At 50.4% G+C, this 14,715-nt stretch overlaps 5 protein-coding genes across 5 annotated transcripts; 1 reads left to right on the top strand and 4 right to left on the bottom strand.

The window, feature by feature from the left end:
* Nucleotides 1–112: 112 nt before the first annotated feature.
* TbgDal_V3260 (hypothetical protein, conserved) lies at nucleotides 113–2,248 on the bottom strand (the record flags this gene model as incomplete). Its single annotated transcript, XM_011775173.1, has 1 exon — nucleotides 113–2,248. One exon carries the CDS (start codon nucleotides 2,246–2,248, stop codon nucleotides 113–115), a length of 2,136 nt encoding a protein of 711 aa, XP_011773475.1.
* A 726-nt stretch (nucleotides 2,249–2,974) lies between these two features.
* TbgDal_V3250 (hypothetical protein, unlikely) lies at nucleotides 2,975–3,394 on the top strand (the record flags this gene model as incomplete). Its single annotated transcript, XM_011775172.1, has 1 exon — nucleotides 2,975–3,394. The coding sequence occupies one exon, from the start codon at nucleotides 2,975–2,977 to the stop codon at nucleotides 3,392–3,394; it is 420 nt and encodes a 139-aa protein (XP_011773474.1).
* A 247-nt stretch (nucleotides 3,395–3,641) lies between these two features.
* On the bottom strand, nucleotides 3,642–6,473 carry TbgDal_V3240 (formin, putative; the record flags this gene model as incomplete). Its single annotated transcript, XM_011775171.1, has 1 exon — nucleotides 3,642–6,473. One exon carries the CDS (start codon nucleotides 6,471–6,473, stop codon nucleotides 3,642–3,644), a length of 2,832 nt encoding a protein of 943 aa, XP_011773473.1.
* Nucleotides 6,474–7,532: 1,059 nt separating this feature from the next.
* TbgDal_V3230 (ATP-dependent RNA helicase, putative) lies at nucleotides 7,533–14,246 on the bottom strand (the record flags this gene model as incomplete). The annotated part of the gene is made up of 1 exon (XM_011775170.1): nucleotides 7,533–14,246. The coding sequence occupies one exon, from the start codon at nucleotides 14,244–14,246 to the stop codon at nucleotides 7,533–7,535; it is 6,714 nt and encodes a 2,237-aa protein (XP_011773472.1).
* A 108-nt stretch (nucleotides 14,247–14,354) lies between these two features.
* Nucleotides 14,355–14,708, bottom strand: TbgDal_V3220 (hypothetical protein, unlikely; the record flags this gene model as incomplete). Its single annotated transcript, XM_011775169.1, has 1 exon — nucleotides 14,355–14,708. The coding sequence occupies one exon, from the start codon at nucleotides 14,706–14,708 to the stop codon at nucleotides 14,355–14,357; it is 354 nt and encodes a 117-aa protein (XP_011773471.1).
* Between the last annotated feature and the right edge of the window lie 7 nt (nucleotides 14,709–14,715).

Genomic DNA, 14,715 nt, shown 5'->3' with positions numbered 1-14,715 from the left:
CACCAGAGCGTCGGTAGTGCACTTGAAATAACGCTAGAAGAAAGAAAACTCGCCTAGCAGTCTGGGAGGGAAAAGCAAAAATGTTTTCCAAATAAACGTATGCACGGGCAGACTACGGGCTATCAACTCTGTTCTCCAAGGTGTAGCCCCGCCATGCCTCTCGCACAGATTGTAACCGCGTTGCGGCGTCGCTGTAACGAAGGCGGGCCGTTCGATTTCCCAGCACAATAAGTCGTGTTGGAGACCCAATACAAAAAAGGGGTGCACGAAGCATGTGCTGATGTCCGTCAACGTACACGGACTCATGGGCAGAACAAAGAAGGTGAGCAAGACAGTACGGACTCTCCCGTAGTGCCCGGTCGGTGCTTACAGCATTTCCGCCACCTTTATCTCTCCCATCGTTTTCAAAGCGGCCCCTCTTCCTATCGCAGTTATTATTCTGCCTCAGAGTGGTGTTCCCTGCAACCGGCGCTCCCCCTTCCAGGCCATCACTCCTCTCAGTTTCATCTAGGTCGTGGGAGGGAAGCACTACAACAAATAACATAGATGCAGCACCATCACTGTCGTTAATAGGTAGGGTGTCTTTCAGCAGTAATTTTTCCAGCCGCTGTAGCACCGCAGTTACAAAAGGTGGATTTACCTCAAAATGTCCTGCTGTCAGCGCGATGTCGAAAAAGGAACCCAGTGACCCAAAAAAGTAATCAGTGTCGGGGAACAGGGAGCAAAATAGCGGCAACTGAGCATTGAGTGGGCTTGCAAATGCCTCACACTGAATATCAAATACCTGACACAACTGTTGCATGATTGCCGGTGGAACAGCGGCATGCGGCCCTTGATTATAACCTAAATCACCGAACAGTGAACTATACCGCAGCAACAAAGTAAACAGGCGCATAAAGAACGGCTCAACGGTGCTGAAAACGTGTATCTTCTCAGAAAAATCTGATGCGGCCTGTGTTTCTACAGCGTCAAGCCATAATTCGTGTGCCCTCCTAGCCCCCCTCACTCTTCTCACTGCCAACCGCGCGTCCCATAGCAACGACAGACGTTCCACCGTTCGTTGCAGGACTTCAATTGTTTTCCCCTTGTAGCGCAAAGTTACGTAGTCAGCAACTAACCGCAACTCCAACTCCTCTTTTTTCACGTCTGTACCTTCAGTGCCACCCTCCACGTGGAGAGCGTCGCGACGTGCCACACACAGTTCGTGCACTTTGCGTCTTATGTCTCGCGAAGCGTAACCCATTTGCAACGTAACATTTTTCGGATACATGTCCCACATCGACAGATCACCGATTGCCGCACGTTCAGAACGTATCCGACCAACTGCTAACACTGCTGAAAGAAAAAGACATGCCGACGTCCCACGAGAATTATTTATCTCATCAACTGGAAGAAGTGGATCAAAGTATACGGGTTGGGGTGGACTTAACAGCAACTCATCCCGATCAAACCGCCTTCGGGCTACAGATCCTGTTGATTCTGGACCAGTTATTAACGGCTCCACCTCAACCCAGTATTGCCCGTTAGCCATGTCAGCGACGTCACACACCCGATACTGTGGCGCATTGCCAGGTTTATAGTTCCTTTTACGCACAGGCTCGCTACTGAGTTCGCGTTTTGGCTCGTCATTGAGAACCTCTGACTTCAAACACACTGTTGCGCCACAATCAAGAAGTGTAACGCCGTTACGGTGTGAACTCGCCACGGTGGCTTCGTTTAGGCTCTGCATTATCCAGCGTGAGGGTAGCTCCCGTAATTCTTGTGGTGTCAACACTGAACACGAACCCTCCTCACTCCACAGGCAATTACCGTGGCTGTTGTCGCCCGTGGTGATCCCCACAGGTATGCGAAAGACTTCACAAAGCTTTTGCGAAAGGAGACGCAAAGCATCGGACCGATCCAACTCATCGTCTGCATTCATTATGGCAGACACAACTTCGTCACCTATTATCAACTTATATGTCCCGGTGTCGCCATTCTCGACGGAATTGTCATTGTTTTCAGGTGCACCACACTCCTTACCAACGGGAGATGACGGTCCACAGGATATGGGAACCTCGTGAAGCAAAAATGCTGTTCGGGAACCAGCTCGGATACTCCACTCTACAGCGGTGTGCGCGGACGGACAAAGTCCAGAGGAGGAGTTTTCCTCCCTTTTTTGCTTGATGAAGGCACTGATGATTTCACAGTTGACATAAGCGCTTCCAAAGTTGTTGCTAACGCCTTCTCGCTTTGTTCGCACGCGCATGAGTTGCTGATTTATGAAGCACAGAGGTAAACCGAGGACAACCTGCCTTCTCTCCTGGGCCCTTAAACGGTATTTCCCGCAGGCGACTCAACCACTGCCTCGCAAAATCGAGAAAAATTAGTAGAAAAAAAAAGGATGAACAAGAACAAGAAAATAAAGCAAGGGGAAGCAGTTTCACAATGAGTCAGTGTTATCGCAAATGTACACCAATTGGGGTAACAGCGTAACATTACCTCAATAACATGGTGGCAGGATAACATTTCGAAACCACAGGTATCATGTTCACCACCTCCACTCTTCCTAGCGCGCACTCTACACTCAAAGGGAAACTATGCATGACAAAGCAAGTCAGTAAAGTTAAAATGAAAACAAGACTGACGTACACAGTGAAGTGAAAGAAAAATCAAGTTTCTCTGTGAAAATGGGGTGTTCGTTGGAACCGGATGGAAGGGCTCTTTTCTCCGTGAAACAAGCAAGTTTAACCCTTCAGCACAACCTAGAGTCCAACTGGTCACCGGAAATCCGAGCTAATAGATCTTTAAACAGAACGGTATAAATAACGCGGTTACACACACACGAACCATACGCAAAAAATATATATATATGCACGGAATAACAAGAGAATGTATAATGGAAAACGTTGTCAGGGTGACACTCAATGTAACAACATTAATAATTGCATTTGTATGAATGAAAATAACCAAAGCGAAAAGTGAATGAAAATAAATGGCGAACACGTGGACAATGACTTTAAGGGTCCCAAACCCAGTGGGGAGTAATAAAAAAAACAGCAGCAAGTGCTGCGCCGTTGAAACAAATATAGAAATACAAATGCACTTTAGGCGTAAATACGAAGGTTGCAACACTTTTGGATTTACAACAAGACCACTTTTAACTTTTCACGTTGTTCCTTGCTTTTTATTTCTTTTTCTAGTTGATTTGAAAATCTGGGCACTCGCCTCTCCCTTCATTGCATATTTTTCCAACTACCACACATGCACACACACACTTAGCAGCAAATATGAAACACTGTTGTCAAACTTCAAGAGTGATGTACTCCTTGCGGGATCCATCCCTGTTCCTCGCGGCGAATTATCTCGCTACGTAAGCATCTCCACAACATCCACAAAGACATATAGAATTTAAAAAAAAAAAAACAGTGGTGTATGTGGATGAGGACCTCTACAAACCATAGTTGTCGACACGGAAACGAAAAATGCTCATGCTCACGTTGCACTCCGCGTACCCTGGTAAACGTCATATCACTAAACCGCGACCGCTAGCTGAACATATGCGACGGTCCGCTTCCGCTGCAAGTGACAGAGAGCATTTACTCACGTCTCTCCGGGCGGCGGCATGGGGCCAATTCAACCTTCACTTCTCCACACCCATTTTAACTTCTAATTGCACGACGGGGGTTCTTAGAAGGGTTCATTTTCCTCCCCTGCAATAGGGCCCTCTTCCCATCGTACCTTTTCGCAAAACTCGAGAGGCATCGCATGACTTTGTTCATGGGGAACGTCTTTGGGTCCTCGCAAAAGAAGATTGCCAATTCTTCGCTAACAGCCTCTAAGTCACTGTGATGCTGCTCGATACGTTCCATTGCAGGTAGGGCACTACGTAAAAAAGGGTCAAGTTTTGAAGTCCAGGGCTTATCTTCTGCAATAGTATGAACCAGCGTCACGCATTTTTCCAATCGTTCTCGAAGGTACCGAATTTCACTGGTGACGCCGACCGTGTCAAAGCCACCTGCGTACTCCACCTTCGGTAGCAACTCTTGTGTAAATCGGTGCAAGTCTGGTTCGCATCGCTCAACGACCATCACAGCATGCTCCAGTAAAGTACGCTTTCTGTCCGTAGTCGGGAACTGTATTATCTGGTCCAGCTGGGAGATCGAAAATCCTTTTGCATCTTCATACCTGCTACCAGCGTTTAGAAAGTTGCCGATCGCTAAAATATACTGAAGAACCCTTGGCAGACGTTTAGTGTCCAGGGCCGCCCGAATGCCGTCATGAGCACGCTTCAGTTTCTGTTCAAGATCCTCAACGCGGCAATTAAATTCGTTTCGCATGTTCCAGCATTCTATACGCTCAGCGTACAAGTCAACTGAGACGCACATAACGAAAAACTGGGACACCGTACTCAATCGATGCAACTTACATGCCTCAACAGCAGGGTCTTGATTCACCCACGATTCAACCAAACGCCTCTCTTCCTTTGTGGGAATTACTTTGGCCAAACTAGCTACACACTCCTCCGATAGCGTATCATCGTCGAAACTGCGTACGCACTCTTCGATGGTACTCACAGGAAGCCGAAGAACACGCAGCACCACGCCAACGTTTTTCTCGCGATCTGTACTGACAATGGTCTCTGCTACCAAACCCGGCGCTTTCCTTGTGGAGGAGGATTCGGCAAGCTTGAATTCCTCCGCGAGAATTTGAAAAAAATCTCCAGGCAGGTTAACAGGCTCACTCGTGCAAAACGCCGAGCTCCCCGCGATGTGTTGTGTTTTATCTATGGGAACACTGCGCGTTTTACAACACCGGCGGTTTTCCGGTACTTTCCCTCGAACAGGCGGTGGTGGCGGCGGTGGTGGTGGCGGTAATGAGGGAATGCCTTTGTCCTCGGTGGTTCCTACGCTGAGCGTGGGTGGCGGAGGCACACATCCTTCTTCGGTAGCTGCTGCACTGATCAATGAAGGAGTTAAGGGTGTAGCAAACGCAGTCTTCTGAAGAACAGCACGGTTTAATGTCCCGTCCGTTGCAAATGGGTCCACCGGGTTTGCTTCATCAACTGAGCGACTCGATGTCCAGAACTTCTCTGAAGGACATGCGCCCCCCTTCCCCCCGGAGAAGTATGCGCCGCCGACGCCCTCCATACGACTCGCTTCCTTATTGTCAGTTGACAACGACAACTCCAGGCCCGCCTTTGGCAAACTCTGCTCACATGATGGTGTTTCCCTGCACGACAGGCCCGGCAACTGAAAAATGGAGTCAGTCCGCAACGAACCATCCGCAGACGGTGCGTTTACTTTACAAACCTCCTGTAACTGAAAGTCTTCCCCTACCCGTGGTGCTCTCAACGGCAATCCCCCGGAGGCGGCGGTGGAGGCACCTTTCGTCCTTAGGGTCAAGGTTTTGTTCGCGTCCCCTGGCTGATTCTCGCTAGATCCCGACGGTGTTCCCACAATGGAACCCTTCCTGCCCACGGCACCCGCGCCGGTGTCCAGGTCAAGACCACCGAACGACGGGCGCGCCGGACCTTCGGGTGTATTCCCGGATACACATGCCGATAAATTTGAGTCCTCTGCCGATGCATTCGTGGTTTGCAAGGGGAAAGCCCTCTGCTTGTTGGGCTGCGCACCACTTACCTCTCCGACAGTCAATGGCGGGGCACCATCCATACGCCGCACGGGACTATGCGTGATTTCATCCGAAACACCTTCCCCACCCTGCACACGAGGTACTTCATCAGTACGTTGTGTGTTATATTGTGTTCTACAACACTCCAGATTCTCCCCACCCACAGCCGTTATAGGCGGAAGTAACACTAACTTCCCGCAACTGCTATCCAGCTGCTTGGTTAATGCGGCAGCGACAGTGTGTGGATTCCCTCTGGCCTCGTTAAGTGAGTGAATGAGTGTTGCCTCCCAGGTACTTGGCAACCGAAGACGTCTCATCAGTCGCTTAACCATTCGCCTCGAGCCGTACCGCAGCTTTGGGAGCAATCCCTCGCTGTGAAGACTTGAATCAACGCCGTGCTCAACGGCCACACCGCATTGCTGCAAACTGAGATGTCGACAAAACTCCACGCTAGTTTGAGTCCCAGTGCACACTAACCCACAGTCACCCTTCGTGGTAACCACATCGTCACACACGTGGATAGGCGAGGAAACGGAGACGGAAGACGGCACTTTCACCTCATCGGTCGTTATGTTTGTGCACTTCCCATCAACGGAAGCATCGGTAGCAATGGGCTTCCCTGACTGTGAACGACTATTCCAAAATCTTCGAAGGGATCCTTGAACCCCGAACCGTATACCCTCGCTTCCTGGGGTGGATGGTGCTTCACTAACAGTCCGTTGCCGCCCTCGACAAACCTGTAAAGTACCTGAACTGTTTGTTTTCGGTGAAGAGCCCGAGGATGCGGAGGAGGTTGCCGAGCATCTCTCTCGACGACCGGCGCAAACTGCGCCCGCTTTGAGAATCTGGGCACGTTGCATCTCTCTCCTGCACTCTCGCAGGTGAGCGTTGGTCTACAGTGGGAACGAGTTGTCGTGTGTAACGGAAATGACGCCACCCAGTCGGGGCACGTGCCTGCAGTAATGATGTGTACCGATGAACTGATGATGATGACGACGCGTGCACACACACACACACGGTATTTTAGTGCCACGGCTAAACAACGTTCAAAATACTCCCTAGAGAGGCAAAGCCTTCAGACGCCTTGCGTTTTACAGCTCTTAAGCACTTTCCTTCTCGACCCTATTCTCAACTCCTCTTCCTTCCAGCCTACTGAAGTGGAAGGGGTAAGATCAAAGAATATGAGATTAAGTCGCTAACGTAAACCCGCGCGCCTAACGTCGCGACCGATAAACGGGGAATCTAATCAATCAACACGCCAAAAAAAAGATCAGATACCGTGGCTGTAGTTTGTGCAAAGGTAGCAGCGGGCGTTCACGTGCACACTTACAACCACCTCTAAGTCTGCTCGCGCGTCTGCTTCGCTGTCGGTATATGAATGCAACCCCCTTTTATATGCCACGCGCAACAAGAAATCGAAAGGTCGGATAGGTTATCACTTTCTTTCCCTTCGTCCTACATCTTACGATCCAGCCAAGCAGCAGGAAGGAAAGAGAAAACCGTGAGAGAAAGCAGTCGGAACACAATTGACTTGTAAAATAAACGGCTACAACCCCTCGTATCTCTGGGGGCAGCACCGGGCGCCGCCGGGAGAGTTTTTTTCAAAAATTGCACGGGCAGCGCAAGTGGAGTATTAGTCCGTTGAAACTGTTAGTGTGTTTTCAGCATTATCTTTCGAAAGGAGGATCAGTTTAGGGAGACTCCACTTACCACTGTCAGTGCACACATTCAAATTTCGCTCCCGCTGAATTTCCTAGGTTTCATACGTGTCAGCACCCCTCAAATGACAAACTGACACACACGCTCACACCCACATGTATTATCTCCTCCCCCATAGAAAATGTTTATCGATTTATTTATCTTCGTCGTCACCACCCTCCCTCGCCCAAACGCCCCTCAACTGGTCCCTCCAGTTGACCTTATCCCGCTGCAAAGGTTACGTCCACCTCCGCATCGGCACGATACCTCGCCGAAATCACGATAGCAACCATCGTAATTGTATCAAGATCCTCGCCATCCACAGCGTGTAGAGGAAATGAAAGTGTTTCTTCTATACTCCAGGCTGAGAGCAGTGGTGGTGGAGTTGTGAGGTCCTTTCCAGTGGCGTCTTTATCACGCGTATTGCCGCCCTGAGTGTCCCTTGTTGTTGGCTCCACTACCGCCGCTACAGTGCGAAGCGCCATAAGCCTTTCTGTGACATGTTCCCGACCGCTGTGCCGGACGACACAAGCTATCCACCACGGTCCCAATGAGCCGCCGACTGTTGAGCACGCGCATAAAACGCGTCCTGTTACGCGGATAACAAAGGCCTGTCCGCCCTTAGTTAACTCGATCGTTCCACGGGACGAAAGGGATACGACACGGGGAACAGCTGCGACCTCGGAGCGCAACCGACGAACCAACGCTTCACTGGCAGCGGTATCACTTACCACTGGAACTTCTTCGCACAAGCGCTTAGCCAGATCGCACCACTCTTTGCTGGCTTTGACTCCAGCATCGCACAGCTCTTGGAGACGTTCGAGCGAGTATGAAACACAGTTGGGGTCCTCCGACAGCAGCAGTCGCTGGAGTGCAGGAGTCTCCTGCACACAAGGCACCACCATAATCGGGTTCTCAAACCCCCACACGCGACGCTCGATTTGGGAAAGAAGCCGCATCAAACAGCGGGCATGCCTCCATTGCGTTCTCCCATCAAAAATTTCGCTCACGCCACGAACTAAATCCAACACCACGGGGAGTAAGACGTTTAAGTCTTCAAGAAGCCGTTCGGCCACACTGTGAGGTATCTGCAGCAGCAGTTGAGGTTCGACAGCCAAAGAAGACCGCGATGCGAATGGATGAAGTGCATCTATCTCCCCACGCTCCACCTCAACACCTCCATCGTCACAACTGACTGGCAGTACAAACATCCGGGCACAGTGTGCAAGAACCAGTAAATGCACCTTCGTCCAACCTTTGCTGAAATCCATGTCTAGATATTGGACATCGTAGGTATGGGGAAAAGCTCGTGCCACAACGTGAAGGGCACTCAACTCAGCGATGTCTACAATCCGCGCGGCATCTCCAACATACTGCGGCGTCAGTTCCACACAGCATGACGCTATCACCCTCCACATGCGTGTCACTGAGTCCCCACATCTGCTGTTAGCAGACACAGCTTCGTCAATCGCCTCAAGAGACTCGATGGAAATCCCGTGGCGCATAGCCGCTACACCACGTGGTGTGGGTTGAAGAGCAGTCAGTTCATCACCGTCACAACCTGTTGATGAGGCTGAGTTGGAACTTGAAGTGACACATCCAGTCCGCTGTAATGATGCTATGACAGATCGCGCGAACTCCGATGCGTAAGCGGGTATGTCTTCCTTGGAGGGTACACCGTAGAAGTGCAAGTTTGTGCGAAGGTGGTGCAAAAAGTAGTGGCTTTGAAGAATGCGCAGTACGTCAGGCATATCTCTTGCCCGGCCCTGGGCAACGGCGGTGTTGATCGTATCGCGGAAGTCTTCAGGATACCTAAGGTGTGACTCTATCGGCAACGGATCGTTAAGGAGACGGCTCCACACCCAACGCCGGGCGGCCCGACAGTACACGACAGCCTCATTGAGCGCCCGCGACGTCATTTGCAGCAACTCCGAGACGGAGCAGTCGGTAGCGAAATCACCAACCTCAGACTCCTTATCTTCTTCACAAACATTACCAATACGCTCAGCAGCACACACAAATGCAGTGGCAAACAATGCAGCGGGAAGCCTCCATGCGGCTTCAAAACTGCAGACAAGGTACAAAGGTAGTGGCTCGTCAGTTTTAGGGTGTCGCGCGGGTCGTTCCACCTTCTCCGTTATGTTAAGTTCATCCAACAAACTGCTTCCGCGGTGCATGTACGCAACACCTGACGCCAACAAAAGAGCGAGTTGACGGTCCTCAACATCTTCACAGGCATCAGTAGGAACAAAATCACGACAGCGAAGAACAATACGGCGGGCAAGCTCCTCTGCATCTTGTGCGGTGGGAACAAAAATCACACAGGGTGATACAGCATACCGATCATTTTGCAGTAGCTTCAACACTGAAATAGTGGCCGCCGCATAGCGACTGCGAGCGCTAAATTGCTCTACAGCCTCAAGCCGAACGCGAAGCTGTCTGTAGGAGTTGCCGTAGTTGTACTGCCTCGCTGTTGGCACTTTCATCCAGCGCGATACCTCAGTGCAGCTGATCAACGGGTATGACAGCGCAAGAAGACGCGCCGGCCCTTGGCCCCTATTCACTATATAGGGCTTCGACTGCAAACGCGCTACGCATTCCTCCATCCACCGACCTTCCGGCGCACGTAGGAGGTGTACATGATCAACGATTACATGCGTGATTGCAGAAAGAAAATCCATGGCACCGTGCCGGAGAAGAGGAGCAAAGCTACTTCCACAACTAATGATTATTGTTGCTCCTCTCACTTTTTCAGCCTTGATCGCTAGTTCTTCCCCGTATGGCTCCAGCTTCGCCACCCGTTGGTTGAGCTCCTCACCAAACTTGTATCTCCACTCGTTATAGCGGCGCGTAGCACACGCCTCGGTGGCTGTGAGATACAGAAGTTTTTGCTCGGTTCTCAATATGGATTCCCCTCCGTCATTGTTTTTCTCTTCATTCCCCCTGCCAACAGGGGAACTAACCCCATTGGCACTCCGTGAATGAGCGCATTCCAGAAGGAACTTCAAAATGAAAATCTCGGCAACAGCCGTTTTCCCGCTTCCAGGAGGGAACGCGACAAAGAAGCTTTCACCCCTGTTCTCCATTATTGGTGCAACCAGGTCGTGCTGTATTTGAAAAAACTCTGTGAAGGGGAAAACCTTTGATGCCGCAGCTTCCATCCCGTAAGGTTGCATGGCAGTGGAAACATCTCGCTCGTCTTCACTTCGCACGGATGGTGGTCGGTGGTGCACTTCCAGCAAAGGTGGGGCAATATCCGGAAGTAAAACATTCATGAGGGATATCGCAACGCTGCTCTCCACACCAAGCCAATTCATGGAGTGACATCGCACAAAATAGTGTGTGGGCTTGGGATCGACTACAGGCACTACAATAGTCGGCGATGAGACCGTTTCACAACCACGCAAAGCTGCTGCCCTAAGATTAATACGTTCACAATGAAGAATGCGTCCATTGGTGTGTTCCACTGTAATGACCAATTCACCCGATGTACCAGTGTGTACCGTTTCATCAAACATAAAATCCGGGGTTATGTCTACGTCCACATACAACATGCGACGTGTAAGGGGGCGCACCGCAGCTTCCACAATAAAGTGTGGCACCCGACGAATGCATGCATAAGCAGCTTCTGCTCGCCGTTCATCGCTTAGTTTCTCAACCAAATCCTCCAACGACCACGAACGAACCTCCTCCCACGAAACACGACGACTCTCCAAAGCATGGATGAATGAAGCAAAAACTTTAGGTGGGACCGTGTGTCGAAGTTGACGCGCTGGTGACTGTACTGCCCATTGTTGGTGCACAGTCATGAGATAAAGTTGCAACATCTGCTGAGCTGTACGACCATACTCACGTACCAAAGAAATCTCATAAAGAGCACGAAGGATTCGCTGAGCGGAATCTTTCACATAGGACATTTCACTCATCAAAGGCAACCCCTGGAGGTTCATATTACTAATGTAGCATTGTAGTAGTACATTGATTTTCGCTAACGGAGTGTAGCGGCTCTCACGAACGGCAATGGGGGCGTTCTCGAGTAAATACTGTAGCTGGGACTGCTCCTCCGGCCGAACAATAATGTGAGAAAACTCCTTCGACATTGAAAATAGGCGAAACAGATCCACATCGTGCATAGTGTTACACAAGTAGGTAAGGTACGTTGCCATAGAAGTAGTGGTGAGGTAATAATGGGATGCAATGCGCCCCAGTGAGGTTGTTGCAATGCGATGGGTGTTGGAGTCGTACTCCACCATTTGTGAGCGTCGCAAATCATCTGCCGCAGTATGAACAATATTCCCGAGGTGACGCAAAAGAAGAGGATCGTTACTACTTGCACGTGCCCCATAAATCTCTGGAGCCCGTCGCATACGAATATAGAGGTACGTGCGCTGGAGCCACCGAACGCCTTCATCCAAGTTGGTGATATGTCCAAGGACAACCTCCGCATTTAACATGTCAACAACTCGGCGCATCATTTGCGACTCAATTGGAAGTTGATTGTTGAGGACACTCAGGTAATACTGTAGATCTTCGGCACTCGTTATCACAGCTGCCCTTCCAAGCGTAGAACCGAAACCGACACGTCCCGCACGGCCAAACATCTGAAGAACATCAAGTGCATTGAGCAGTTCAGTTTCACCCTTCGCAGCATTAAATACCCGTGTTCCTTTGATAATCACCTGGTGTGCTGGTAAATTAACGCCCCATGCAAGTGTTGATGTACAGACGAGCACTCGCACATGTCCGCCCGCAAATAATGATTCCACGAGGCTGCGCTCCTCACGGCTCATGCCGGCGTGGTGGACCGCAAACCCAAAAGGAAGCATCTGTTGTATGCTCGGACGCAGCGAATTTGATGGGTCACTCACAGCCTCTCTCAGAACCTGCTCCGAGTCACTTCCAGGTCGCACGAAGTAATGCGTCCGCTTGTCATCGACAACGCGCCTCACGATGTATAGGGCGGTGTAATCTGTATCTTTTCGAGAATGAACAAATACTAACGACTGAGCCCCCTCCGTTGCCGCCTCTAACACTTTATCGTAGACCACAAGGTTCATCACCGCCGCCTGGTTCGTTCCGCGAACCTTTTTAACAGCGCAGAATGTTTGCTGTAAAGGTATTGGCCGGTAAGAACTATCAAAAACAAACAACCCGCGCTGACGATCGACCTGCAAAAAACTAGCCACGTCATGAAAGTTAGGCAGCGTGGCACTGAGTCCTACTAGGCGAATTCCCGCTTCACATCGGTGTTGCTGTTGCAGTAGCGTCCTGGCAACGATAGCTTCTAGCACAGGTCCTCGTTCGTTATGCAGCAAGTGGACCTCATCGATAATAAGCAACTTTAGCAGGGACGCGACACCAAGTTCGACGGATTTTCGAGTCACAACGTCCCACTTCTCAGGTGTGGTGACGATGAGTTGCGCACCGCCCACCTGTGCCTGATTAGCACCAGAATCTCCGGTTAATTCAATGACGGCAAGTCCCAGCGGCTCCAACCGCGCAGAGAACGTGCGCACCACCTCCTGGACCAGTGCCTTCATGGGAGCCACATATACCACCTTCAACTCTCGAAGGTTAACGAGACCGGTCCGTGACATGTTGTTTGATATGGCCCGCAGTATTGCCATCATCGCAACATTTGTTTTTCCTGCCCCTGTTGGCGCACAAACGAGCATATTTTCATCGCTCCTAAAAGCGCACTCAAAAATCTTTGACTGCATCGGATTCAGTTGCGTGACTCCAGGAAAAGCGGGTCGCGCCCACTCTGGGAACACGGCCAATGGCGTGCAGGGAAGATTTTCTGTCGCCGAAGCCGTTGGTGGGAGAATAACTTCATCGTGGGTTTCAAACACCGCACGTTTTGTCCCCTGGGGAACAACAGCGTGCGTGTACTGATGCGGTGTGCGTTCGTCCTTAAATGCATAGGCCTGGAGATCAACACGTCGCAGTGGTTTGGATCCATCGGCATCATTTCCCCGCTCACCAGAATGGGGCTTGTTGTCTAACTCCTTCCCTGTGATACTTTGGTAAAGTCGCTCCACAACCCGGTCAGTACGCGCATGCTCCTTTACTGCATCCATCACAAGAGACTTTTCCTTCTGGGTTTGTTTCGACGCGAAAGACATGCCGTAAACGATATCCCAGCGAGATGCAGCCACTGTAGCGATCCAGTCGGTCACCGCCTCGTCGTCATAACCGCCAAGAAATGCAGTAAGCTGGGTTTCCAGTGTTAGCTGATCCACGGACCGCTTTCCACAGTACTGCAATACGCGCTCTGCCTGTAAATCGCACTCCTCGATCGTTTGCGTGGGAAACAGACGACGCAAAGAATCACGAATATAGTTCGGATTGCACGCAACCTCTTCGAAGGTGACACGGATGGCGTTCGTGCAGTTTGCATCATCGTCGTCGTTCTGATCATCGAAACCATCGTTGATACTGTCAACATCTGCGGCAAACTTCATCAGGTCACGTCCCTTATCATAGTCGGCCTTTTGGGTATCGCCATCTGAATCGGATGACGACATATCAGACGGCTTCCGCTGGCCTTTGCCTTCCTGCATTAGCAAAAGATCACTCAGTCCATCTTCAGCGACAACGTTGTTGGTGTGAGCACCAGGTTCATCCTCTGTCGAAACGAAGTCATCTATCAGCCGGCCGTACTGAAGCACCTCGTTAAGGGTCTCCGCACTCAGTGGACTATCAAAAAGTGTTTCGAGTTGCTTACGAACATTCTGCAGTTGTGTCGCTGCCCCAGAGCCACTGAAACCACCACTACCTGCACGGCAAACAATGGACAGAGTCTCCTCTGCAACTTCACCTATGCTGTCATCAAGTCCTGGAGGCAACCAACGGCGAATATCACGTAGGAAGCGCTCGTAATGAACCCTTGTCCGCTCTGAATGGGGTGAATAGCGTGTGATGGCCGCCATCATGGACCCGTATGTCACAGCCTCTTCACCCGCCCCGTACCAAGCGATCGCAGCCGCTTTCTGATTTTTTTTTTTGCGTACTTGGAAAGGCAGGTGTGGGTGCTACCTCTTTCAAATGAAACTGATATGGCATACAGTTAAAAGAGGTGAAGGGGAAATTTTTAGGATGATTTTTATTTTTAAAAACGCAAAAAAAATAGAGCGTATAACAAAAGTTCCACATGTGAAAAAAAAAATAAACAGGTAAAAGAGTAGTAAAGTAAAATTACGCTTACGCGGCACCAACTCAGCTGCTTTTGCTTTGGTCCAAAAGCATGCTGACGTAAAAATACACAAAAAAAAGAGGAATGTAAAAATAAAGGTGCGCGGCCATACGCTTACCGTTACGGGAAAAAAGAAGACACAATAAATATCGCGTCGGTCCCTCAACCAGTTCTCCGTGCCCCCGAAACATTGTTCCATCATTAACTTG

This window comes from Trypanosoma brucei, chromosome 5 (assembly GCF_000210295.1).
Source record: "Trypanosoma brucei gambiense DAL972 chromosome 5, complete sequence".
Classification (NCBI taxonomy): domain Eukaryota; phylum Euglenozoa; class Kinetoplastea; order Trypanosomatida; family Trypanosomatidae; genus Trypanosoma; species Trypanosoma brucei.
Note: the sequence above shows the minus strand (reverse complement) of the source record. Positions and strands in the feature narration are given on the sequence as shown.